This window comes from Macrobrachium rosenbergii, chromosome 31 (assembly GCF_040412425.1).
Source record: "Macrobrachium rosenbergii isolate ZJJX-2024 chromosome 31, ASM4041242v1, whole genome shotgun sequence".
Taxonomy (NCBI): domain Eukaryota; kingdom Metazoa; phylum Arthropoda; class Malacostraca; order Decapoda; family Palaemonidae; genus Macrobrachium; species Macrobrachium rosenbergii.
Genome location: NC_089771.1, coordinates 26,267,997 through 26,280,758, shown reverse-complemented (window position 1 = coordinate 26,280,758; position 12,762 = coordinate 26,267,997). Strand labels below are relative to the sequence as shown.

The window sequence follows — 12,762 nt, the reverse complement described above, 5'->3', positions numbered from 1 at the left end:
TCTGTGCTCTGCTAATCCACAGTGTTACGGACAATTCAGCATGCTTATATACCCCGTGTGTTCGCCTATGGGAATATTTCTGAGCTCAGAACGTGCCATCAAAACAACGTTCGAGGTGCAATTGAATTTTTGTTGGTCAGTCGCGACGGTGTCGCGGTGAAAAAATTTGTACATGGGTTTGTCAGTTTTTTTTTTTATTATTAATATCATTGTCATCACTTCCTGGTGGTGATGTGTGTACTCGTGCAGCGTGAAGGATTTATAATTTGTGGTGACAAAAGTTGCCATGAACTGTGTTGAATATTTATGATGTCGGTATGTAGGTTTATATATGTAGATATAATACAATATATATATATATATATATATATATATATATATATATATATATATATATATATATATATGTGTGTGTGTTTGTATATGTAAATTTCTATGTGTCTAATAGCCATAATTTCTCGATTTCTTTACGCTACAAAGCCTTGAGTCCGAAATAAATATCAAACAGGGAAACTATATCTGAGATTCGAACTCAGGCACATTGAACTACCATGAATTTAGCTACAGCACCCGTCCTCGGGTGTTATAATACTCGCATATATGGTAAAGGTGATCAGATTCTGTATGCAGTATACGGACTGTTTAGAGAGAGAGAGAGAGAGAGAGAGAGAGAGAGAGAGAGAGAGAGAGAGAGAATTATTTAAAATCAGCTGTTGAAATACTCGACATAACTCGAGCAGTTGAAAGTACTCCAGCCTTCACGTGGAGTATATTCATATTCAAACGTCTTTCAGTAGTAGTAGTAGTAGGACTAGTAATAGCCAGGCTTCGCCTTTGAAACGGCTCCCCTAACTACCTCCCACCTTAATCCCGAGAAGAATAATGGTGGACGCTTAGCTTCCCAGACACCTGGGGTTGCCATGGAAGGTTTGGTTTAACCTCATTGGGATGGGAGAATGCGTGTGGGTATCGTCGGTGTGACCGTTGGTTTGGGTGGGCCAGGTGGGCACGTGAGAGAAGTTCTTAGGGCGTTAACTTTTACCCTGGGGGCACGGAACACGCACGTACTCTTTACATGGGAGCTGAGTGTGTGAGATTCTACAACGCGGTTCCTGGAGTACGCGAGTATTGTCATTTCTCTCTCTCTCTCTCTCTCTCTCTCTCTCTCTCTCTCTCTCTCTCTCTCTCTCTCAGTATAAGAAGACTTCTTGGATGAATGTATTTTAACTGTGGTGGTTCTCTCTCTCTCTCCTCTCTCTCTCCTCTCTCTCTCTCCTATAAGAAGACTCTTGGATGAATGGCCTCTCTCTATGGTAGGTTCTCTCTCTCTCAGTATAAGAAGTCTTCTTGGATGAATGTATTTTAACTTTGTGGTAGGTTCTCTCTCTCTCTCTCTCTCTCTCTCTCTCTCTCTCTCTCTCTCTCTCTCTCTCTCTCTCTCTAGATAAGGAGGCTTCTAGATTGAATGTATTTTAGCCTTGAAGTAGATTCTCTCTCTCTCTCTCTCTCTCTCTCTCTCTCTCTCTCTCTCTCGTGTAATAAATTTAATGAGAGAGAGACGAATTCTCTCCCCTTTTGAGGCTTGACATTTTTATGCCTTTTCAAAAAAGGAAGAAGTCAGCATTCTGAAAAAACAACAGAAGAATTCCATTAAAAAGAAAAGGAATTTGCTCATTCACAAAAGAATTTACATCCATCGCGTACAAGTAACTCTATCCACGAATCTGAATCACATTTAAAGACATTTTCGCAGGTAATAGAATTAGTAAGTTTTTCACCGAGATAAATCATGAATCTGAATGTCATTTATAACCTTTTTCATACGTAAAATAAATAATAAATAAAGTAATGGTCAGAGAAGTTCTGAGCATTAAGTCAAGACAGTAGTGATTCCCCATATAAGAGTAATTATATCCTCGAATATGAAATTCACTAACCTATTTTTTCACAAGTAAAAGAAATATGTCAATTTTTCACCAAGGCACGACTTGAAAGCCATGCAGTAAAGTCCTTTTCACACGTAAAAGTAAATAAAGTAAGTACTCATCAGAGAAGTTCTGAATTATTAATCAAGACATAAGTGTGAAAGTTATTTAGTCTCTCATATTTAAAAATAAAGTACTGGTCAGAGCAGTTCAGGTCTTAGAGAGGTCTAAGACCAGTGGTTTCACCCACTTAATGCCGCTGTAGAGAGGAGTATGGTTAATATGGAAGAACAAAGGGTGAACTATAGCACTAGGGTTAGAAGCTGGTGTTGTGTGTTGTCAGCGCGTGCTTCAGATTTGGTGAAAGACCCTGTCTCTTTAAGTGGTGTGATGGTTTGGGTTCCTGACCATTGTATCATCAAGGGGATCTAAGGTTTCATTATTATTATTATTATTATTATTATTATTACATATTATTGAGAATGGTCAAGAGTTGGTCCTCATGCAAATGTTTTCGTTTTAGTGGCGTAGTATTTGAACTTATGGGCATTTATGCTATGATCTTTGTACAATTGATATAAAAAATTGCTTTATATATATATGTGTGTGGTATATATATATATATATATATATATATATATATATATATATATATATATATATATATATATATATATATATATATATAGAGAGAGAGAGAGAGAGAGAGAGAAGAGAGAGAGAGAGCAATATTAATTCAATCTTCAAAAATATATATAATTGTATATTGAAGAGTGACGTGTAATTTGTAATGTTCAGATTTATTCCGCTTTGTTTTATAGTCAAGGGCGTTAATATTTGTAATGATAATTGGCCTTGTGCAACAGAGTATTGAGAGTGAAAGTGAGTGGGCTATTAATTCATTATCCTATTGTATTTGAAGATCTTACGTTAGTGTGTTTGGTAAGCTATAAGTTGTATACTTTTTTAAGTTGAAATATGTGAAAGGAAGATATTTTCGCTACTGATATTTTACTGTACTTGGTTTTTTCGATGTGTGAAATTAAGAAAAAATCCCACTACGAGAGAGAGAGAGAGAGAGAGAGAGAGAGAGAGAGAGAGAGAGAGAGAAATTCTTTCGTTAACCCATCTGATATTCAAAGAAACCGGGACTTCTTGGAGTTGCTTTAGGGGTAAACTTAAGAAATCTTGATGGCACCATTTCTAGACCATGGTTATCCATATTGTCGGATTTCATGTCTTATATTTCATTCTTTATTATGTTATGTCTTATTAGATAAATTCATTTCAGTGTTTCACTTTGCTTTTCTGTACTTAGTTATGTCGTCCGTGTGAAATATAGGGATAGGCCTCCCCGTACTTGATATGTTCACATGAATTCAGTTCATATGTCCTGAGACTTTTTTTGTTGTTCAAATATTCCTGTTGATGATGGAATAAATTTCTAGATTCATAAACTGATGTAATTACATTAGTGATTTCTTGTGTAAACGTTAATAGATTAGCCTATATATAATAATAATGTATAATGAAATGTTAGGTTCAGCAGTAAGGTGCTGTGTGGTGTCATAAATATATACAGTATATATATATATATATATATATATATATATATATATATATATATATATATATATGTGTGTGTGTGTGTGTGTGTGTGTGTGTGTAGCATTGTAGAGACTTTCTCTGTGTAAGATTTATTCTGATAAATTATATTGCCTTCAAGACTGAAGCTTGCCAAAGTAACGGTGTATAATTAACACCAGTTACCTGACTTACGGGAAGTGTTTAAGGAAAGCTGTTTACAGGTCATTAGCGGGGAAATGTATCATTAAGAGCTTGGGTTCATTTGAGGCTGGGTTGAGAGAGGTGGATTCTAAACCTCAAGGTGTCACGGGAGGTTAAGAGGTTGCAGCTAATTTCTCATGCCTGCTGCTGCTGTTATCCTCAAGGCTCAACCTCTTCAACCTCAGTTTGCAACCTCAAACAACTGCAACTTCAGACATCTCCAACCTCAAACATATGTAACTTCAGACATCTGCAACTTCAAACATATGCAACTTCAGACATCTTCAATCTCAAACATATATACAGTAACTTCAAACACCTGCAACCTCAAACATCTTCAACTTCAGACATCTGCAATTTCAAACACGTGCAACCTCAGATTCCTTCATTTGTAGCCTCAAACCCTTTAACATCAAACTGTTATACCACATTTCCCACAAACCTCAAACCCCAACCATTTCGGGTCTAACCTCACTGTAGTTTATCTTGTTTATGTAAGTTCTTAGGAAGCCTGTTGTAATTTTAATTTTGAACATTAAAGAATTATTATTGTGAATTTAACAGAACCTCCATTTATGGATAAAAGCAATAAACAACTGTAGAGCAAACAGGATGTAACACAAAAAAAAAAAAATCCCAGTGTGCACTTTATATCATGGCAGTCGTAATGCATGTTGATAATGGCAGATAATTTAGCCCTATTGTGAGCAAATTTTCCCAGACCAAGAGAGAGAGAGAAAAAAATTAGAATTGGTTCAGGAAAAATTATATTTTTTCTTTAGTGTTTTTGGTATGATAGTTATGACATTTATTCTGGTATCCGAATTTGATCATGTTTATGTTTATTTCTACAGTTAAGTTTTTTTATTTCGGTTTTCAAGTAAATATGTAATGTTTTCTGTTGTCAGATCTTGATAACGCTTATAGAAGTTCGTATTTATCGTGTCGTATTAATGGATTTTGTCTCGATTTTTCAAGTAAATTTTGATCGAGATTAATGAATTTTGATAGTCGAATATATCTAATGCCAGTTGCAAGCTGTTTAGGAACCGATTGATTGATTAGCTTATGTAATCTGGCGTCTCATCGAGTAGCAGAAGGAAAAAGTATATAGAGAGAAGGATGCTGTGCCGTGAACAAAAAGAATGAATCTTCTTCTTCTTTTAACGTGCTTTTATTCCCAAAAGACGATGCCTTCTTTTGAAGGACTAAAAACAATAATTTTATTGCAGACAGATAATAATCAAAGAAAACGGAAGCTTTCTGAGATTTCCTATTAAAGAATCAAAGAAAATTGAGGCTCTGAGAAATCCTATAAACGAATCAAAGAAAACGGAAGCTCCGACGGGAATTCCATAGGTGGGCGGGCAGAATATCGGGAAGAACAACTTGTCACGAAGCATCAGACGCTGCCGGAGACATTTACCATTCAGACAATGATTGTCATCGCGGGACCGCATGAATGCTACAAATACTAACAGGAAGTAGCGCATTAAACTGTCTCTCTCCCGACCTCCACAGTTCTCGCTAGTGTGTATGTGTGTGTGTGTGTGTTCTCCTAAGTCAAGTTAGTTAAACTCGTTCCTTTTGCAGCTGGGGTGGTTGTTGTTGATGCTCTGTTTACAGCCGCTTTTGTGCCTGTTCATTATCTGTGAATGGCGGGATTTAAATGCTTGTGGTGGTGAGGTGGTTTTTTTTTTTTCGCGCGCGTCCGGTACAGAATGAAGAGGTCTCTTGACCATTCCTAACTTGATCATTTATCTTGAACTGTATGTGAACTGCATTTCGGAACCGTTGTGGTTATTTTCGTGCCTGTGCATTTCATCTGTCTTATGGGAACTGCATTTGCTGGAAATGTGCATTTTGTAACTTTTGATAACGTAAGCAGGTGGACAGTTGACCTTCCTAACTTTGTTTTTCGTTTATCTTGAACTGTAGGTGAACTGTATTTCAGAACTGTGGTTATTTTTGTGCTGTGCAGTTCATCTTTATGACGTGAACTGCATTTGTTGAAAATGAGCATTCTGTAACTATACCATATCTTATCGTGACAAAAACCTTTTCGATTAGTAATCATGTTTCGATAAGTACAATTCCGTGGACTGTTTGGTGTTGAAAGTTAAAAATACTTATCCTCAAGAATAATTAAAATATTTTGACATTTTTTTTTATTTGCACACTAAATCATGACTGGCAGTTTTCTCTTTACCACGAAAATGGGAGACAGCTTACCTAGACAGTAGTAAACATTGGTAAAGGAAAAGTTGAGGCCTAGTCCAGAAGATCCAGATCCGTATAATCATGACTTAGAGTAATTGTCATATGAAGTTTCTCTGTACTGAGGTCAGTTTATTCATAGTGATTAATTCTTCAAGATGAATTAATATCTTAAGTAACGTTTGTGAAACAAATTTACTGTTTGTGTGTACAAATGAGGTTGCTCAACTCATTACAGTTAGTACTGCAATATAATACAATCTGACCACGTACATAGATGGAATGTGAAAGTATAATTGACAGTGCAGGGTGTGTACTACTGTAAGACAGCCCTTACGTCTTTATATTAATGCAGAGGGCACAGTTATCTTAACACGTGTATAGACAGCGTTTAAAAGGAGTGAAATAATTTTTTCACAATGGATAGTTTCATAGATGTTGTGTGTGCAAAAGAAAGTTATTTTCAACTAACATTTGGATAGTTTTCAATCAATAATAAAAAACCAGATATATAAGTCTATATATCTATATTTATATACTTGATTTGATATATACAGGATTTATATAATATATATGTTATGTATATATAACACCAATTAATTTACACTTAAATAACCATAATTGAAATTAATCACAGAACCTCTTCGCATTTCAGGCCGTCGAGGACAGAGTGAAGGAGCAGGAGGCAGCTGCTGCCGAGCGCGCGCGCCTGGAAGAAATCTTGAACTTGTGCGCGGAGTACGAGCGACAGAATCAAGGAGCGACCACTCCTACTCCCACCCCCACTCCTAGACCCCAGTCCCACTCTCCGCATCACCCTTTCACTCAGAATAGGTGAGTAGAGCGAGAGAGTGCGAGTGTGTCTACTTAAGTTTTTATTGATGGTTATACTTAGCTGAAGCGCCGAGCAGGATTGAAGGTATGGTAATTGATGTTAAACTTGGGTTTGGTGAGTAAAGTTTTGTTTATTGGGTTGTAATGGCTTCATATTAGAATTATGAAAAATTAGATTGCTTTTTTATATATTTTTAGGCTGGGTGCATAATGCATTTGTATGCAGTAGGATGTTTATGTATATATAGAAATGTGTATATATATTTGTATTATAAATATATTTACGTATATTTATGTATAAATATATATCCTACTGCATAAAAATACAATGCATCCAGCCGAATATTAGAAAATAAAAAATGCATTTTGATTTTTATAATACTGATATATATATATATATATATATATATATATATATATATATATATATATATATATATATATATATATATATATATTTATTTCACACAATGCCTTTGTAATAATATAAACCATAGGCATAATAGCCGATAATCATTGCTGTGTGTATATAAATTCCATTACAGCCACAGGAATTTCTGAATGGGTGAACGACATCCACGGAACTGATTTATGTGGCTTTTGCGAGTGTGAATTGGGTGTATCCGGTGAATTGAACGGGTTCCCCATCCAGTAGGTGAATAGGTTAACTTACTGTATGGGTTGAATCTAAATGTGTTGCCTTGTTGTGAGATGATATCGAATTGGAAAATTGTTTAGCGGGTAAGTTATTTGCCAGAGGATGTTATTGGTTTGTTTATTGTATTTATTAATGTATTCTTAACGTGCTGTGGATGCATGACGTTGTATTTACTATTTAGAAATTTTCTGAATTTTTTTTTATATTGCGAAGCATTTTTGTGTCGGGTCAGTTCTTGGATGGGTGATCACTAGGAGCATTCAGTAATTGGTTGCGGATAATCACTAGGAACCTTCTTGGGGTAGGGGTAACAACTTCATCCCGACAAGCCCTCATGAAAAAAATTGTAGAGAGAGAGAGAGAGAGAGAGAGAGAGAGAGAGAGAGAGAGAGAGAGAGAGAGAGAGAGAGAGAGAAGCCGCTAAGTAAGCAAGGGAAGTGATTCAGCGAATTTCATTGCTGCATTTTTATTATACCAAAGTAGGAAACCAAGATAGATTATTCTGTCAACGTGATTATACTCAGGTCAGCCGTATGTTGTGTTATTGATCTGTATCAAGAAGATAATAATATTCTTTATCAAATGTCTTCTTATTAGATAAGATAAGAGTTCTTGGCTTTATAAGCATTAGTGTTTTCAAATGGCTGACGTTTCAGAGGTTGTCTGGTAGACTCATCATAAATAAAACTTGGATAATATAACTATTGTTTTGTTACGTGATATTTTTTTCATCACTGTCTAAATAATCACAAAAAATTAGGTTTCTTGGCCGATCAGGTAAGTCGAATCTGAATATATGAAGCAAAGAAAAAACATTAAAATTATTTTTTTTACTTTGTGACCTGATCTTACCGAAGCAATTTCATTCCTGATATCAGGTCAGTCACACAATGTTTAGATATTTTGTTTGTGTGTTTTGTTAGATATCAGGTCACTCACACACTGTTTAAATATTTTGTGTGTATGTTATGTTAAATATCAGGTCAGTCACACAGTGCATGGATATTTGTATGTGTGTGTGTTTTGTTTTGCAATGCAACCGACTCGGTCAGAAAAGCTGAAGTGTTCAAATTCGTTGTTCGGCAAGTGTCCTTTTATTGATTCATCGAGTTCTTGTTGTTTTCAAGTTGCATTGAATGCATTTCATTTTGCTGCAACAGTGCTTCCTTGCACTGACCTTTCAGTTTGACATATTGCAGTCTCCGTGATGCAAGTTCGTCATTTTTTTACGCGTTGAAAGCATTGGCGGTCTCTCTCTCTCTCTCTCTCTCTCTCTCTCTCTCTCTCTCTCTCTCTCTTCTCTCTCTCTTCTTCTTCTTCTTCTTCTTCTTCTTCTTCTTCTTCTTCTTCTTCAAGATTGGTAAACGAATTTTATTTTGGAAATTGTTCATGTCAGTTTTATGTTAATTGTAGGTATAATTATTCTGATTGTGGATTTAGTTATGCTAACTTCTTCAAAAGATTTCATGATATTATATAGAAGGAGCTTAATATTATTAAACTCATATTTGTTCATATTCCATTTCTCAAAATTGTGCGTCAGTCTTGCATTTTATTCAGTAGGTACAACATGCGTTTGTCGTTTGGATGAAACCTAGTGAGTATAACAAATGATAATCACATATCCGATGTCCTTTGTTACTGTGTCACAACTTTGTCAATGAGTTAACGTATTTATGCATCAGACTTCTGGTAAAATTCTGTATTGTAGTGAGGTAGAAAGTGTTTTTGAAAGTAAATTGTCCATTGAATAAAATGGGTCAAAAACTTTTGTAGCCCCAAATTCGACAAAGGCAGTGGACCAAGTTTGCCTGAAATTAGCGCAGTTCAGACCATTATGCTTAAAAAGAAAGAAGTTTTTTTTTAAGTTCACCATCTAATTTTCATGTGTCATCTTAGAAATTGTGAAGGAGAATTATTTTTTATATAGAAAGGTGACATTTTCATACGTAACCTCCCCTATTTAACCTATATGATGGTACTTAGTCTATTTGTTTTAGGTAGTAAATCTGTCGATGGGAACAGAATTTGGCACAGATTGAATATATCATTCTGAAAAATGTACTTGAAGAGGTAATTTCATTTATTTACATAGTCCCTTTTAATTTAACCATTACTAGTGATATCTCGAGAATGGAAGCACCCACTGCCTTATTTATAAATTCTTCTGAGGAATGTGAACGCCAAAAAAAAAAAAAAGCTTAAAAGTGAGTTCACTCAAACTTGTTTTTTCAATCTGCTAATGGCCCAAATGTGAAATGAGTTTCCCTTTTACAGCATGCGCAGTCTAATGACCAATTGTGAACGATTACCATCCCTCGGGGGATGGGGGGGAGGCCATTTGCATGTGTTTAACTTCTGGTAATCACTTCCAACGGAGTTCGATTTAGAACTGGTTCTGTGTCAGAGGGAAAACAAGCTGCCCTGAGACTTTGTTTGAACCCGGATGATAGATTTTGGATCCTAATAAAACAGGGTTGTGGTTGAACCCGGATGACAGATTTTGGTTCCTAATAAAACAGGGTTGTGGTTGAACCCGGATGACAGATTTTGGTTCCTAATAAAACAGGGTTGTGGTTGAACCCGGATGACAGATTTCGGTTCCTAATAAAACAGGGTTGTGGTTGAACCCGGATGATAGATTTCGGTTCCTAATAAAACAGGGTTGTGGTTGAACCCGGATGACAGATTTTGATTCCTAATAAAACAGGGTTGTGGTTGAACCCTAATAAAATAAAACAGGATTGTGGTTGAACCCGGATGACAGATTTTGGTTCCTAATAAAACAGGGTTGTGGTTGAACCCGGATGACAGATTTCGGTTCCTAATAAAACAGGGTTGTGGTTGAACCCGGGTGACAGATTTCGGTTCCTAATAAAACAGGGTTGTGGTTGAGCCCGGGTGACAGATTTCGGTTCCTAATAAAACAGGGTTGTGGTTGAACCCGGATGACAGATTTTGGTTCCTAATAAAACAGGGTTGTGGTTGAACCCGGATGACAGATTTTGGTTCCTAATAAAACAGGGTTGTGGTTGAACCCGGATGACAGGTTCCTAATAAAACAGGATTGTGGTTGAACCGGATGACAGATTTTGGTTCCTAATAAAACAGGGTTGTGGTTGAACCCGGATGACAGATTTGGTTCCTAATAAAACAGGGTTGTGGTTGAACCCGGGTGACAGATTTCGGTTCCTAATAAAACAGGGTTGTGGTTGAACCGGGTGACAGATTTGGTTCCTAATAAAACAGGGTTGTGGTTGAACCCGGATGACAGATTTTGGTTCCTAATAAAACAGGGTTGTGGTTGAACCCGGATGACAGATTTTGGTTCCTAATAAAACAGGGTTGTGGTTGAACCCGGATGATAGATTTTGGATCCTAATAAAACAGGGTTGTGGTTGAACCCGGGTGACAGATTTTGGTTCCTAATAAAACAGGGTTGTGGTTTGAATAAAACAGGGTTGTGGTTGAATTGACAGATTTTGGTTCCTAATAAAACAGGGTTGTGGTTGAACCCGGATGAAGAATCCTAATAAAACAGGGTTGTGGTTGAACCCGGATGACAGATTTTGGTTCCTAATAAAACAGGGTTGTGGTTGAACCCGATGTGATAGAATCCTAATAAAACAGGGTTGTGGTTGAATGACAGATTTTGGTTCCTAATAAAACAGGGTTGTGGTTGAACCCGGATGACAGATTTTGGTTCCTAATAAAACAGGGTTGTGGTTGAACCCGGATGACAGATTTTGGTTCCTAATAAAACAGGGTTGTGGTTGAACCCGGATGATAGATTTTGGATCCTAATAAAACAGGGTTGTGGTTGAACCCGGATGACAGATTTAAAACAGGGTTGTGGTTGAACCCGGATGATAATAAAAAACAGGGTTGTGGTTGAACCCGGATGACAGATTTTGGTTCCTAATAAAACAGGGTTGTGGTTGAACCCGGATGATAGATTTTGGATCCTAATAAAACAGGGTTGTGGTTGAACCCGGATGACAGATTTTGGTTCCTAATAAAACAGGGTTGTGGTAATTCTTGGTTGCTTTCGTGTCTTGAGTCTTTTTCGCAGACGCTGGTTCAATCATCTGTCTGTGCCTCTTTGTTGTTGTTTATCTCTTCATCTGTCTGTACCTGTCTGTTGTTGTTCATCTCTCCATTTTGTCTGTGGGTGGTTCTTGCCCCCAATCTGTCTCTGTCTTCTCGTTCGCGTGCAGTTCTGTATTGCCCTGGACTTTCTGACAGGTTCTCTTTGACACTTGTCTGTTTTTTCCCGTCTGTGTCTGCAGTTTTGCTACTCTCTGTCTGTGTTCAGTTTTTGTTATTACTCTCTAAATTTCTGTGTTTCGACAGCGTTCTTCCATAGTTTGTTATTATATATACATATATATATATACATATATATATATATATTTAAAAAAAAAAAATATATATATATATATATATATATATATATATATATATATATATATATATATATATATATATATATATATTACACCATCACAAGGATCACGTGACTAAATATACTGCAAGAACCAGAAGGAAACAATTGAAGCTTTCTGTTATTTAATATACAATTCTTCTGGGTACAGTGTATTTGTGTGTGTGTGTGTATATGTTTTTCTGTGTGCAATGTGCCTATTGGATTTTTTTTTCTAAAGGAAGGTGGAGTCAGATTTTAATATACACTTCAGGTTGCAGTGTGTGTGTGTGTGTGTGTGTATTTTGTGGCTATTTGATATTTTTCTTCAAGCAAGTCGAGTCAAAGCGATTATCCCCGTCTCGACGGAGGAACAGTGATGAAGATTTGTGTGTGATGAAGACGTGTGATACGAGGATTTGTTCGATGAAGATTTGTGTGACACTTGTTGTCACACCAGAGGCGAGGCTAGTTATTGTGTCTGGGGACATCTTTGCCTCCGTTGTCACCTCAGGATAGTGAAAAACATTCGTCTGTGTGAATTATAGCCGTTCTCCCAGTGGTGGGTGCAGTTTGGATGTGATTATGCGTCAAATTTTTGGGAATAATTTGAGGTATTATGAAAATTTTTCCATTTTGTCATGTGTGATTTCCGGTTATTACGAAAAATTATGCTTTGTTCTTCAATCATGTGTGACCCGTAGGGGGTAAGTGCCGTCAGTGCACCTCATGCGGTTCACTGTAGGCATTAATTGAGGTTTTCAACGTTCTTTCGACCTCTAGCTGCAACCTCTTTTATTCTTTTACTCTACCTACGTTTATATTCTCTTTCTTCTATCTTACTTTCCAGCCTCTCTAACAGTTGATTCGAAGTGCAACTGCGAAGTTTTCCTCCTGTTACACATTTCAACTGTTTG

General features: G+C 36.5%; 1 protein-coding gene across 1 annotated transcript in view; it reads left to right on the top strand.

The window, feature by feature from the left end:
• The window catches only part of LOC136855446 (pleckstrin homology-like domain family B member 1), a 317,769-nt gene that overhangs the window by 164,797 nt on the left and 140,210 nt on the right, over positions 1-12,762 (top strand). The window contains 1 exon segment of the mRNA XM_067132489.1: positions 6,586-6,764. Coding sequence (XP_066988590.1) covers positions 6,586-6,764 — 179 coding nt within the window.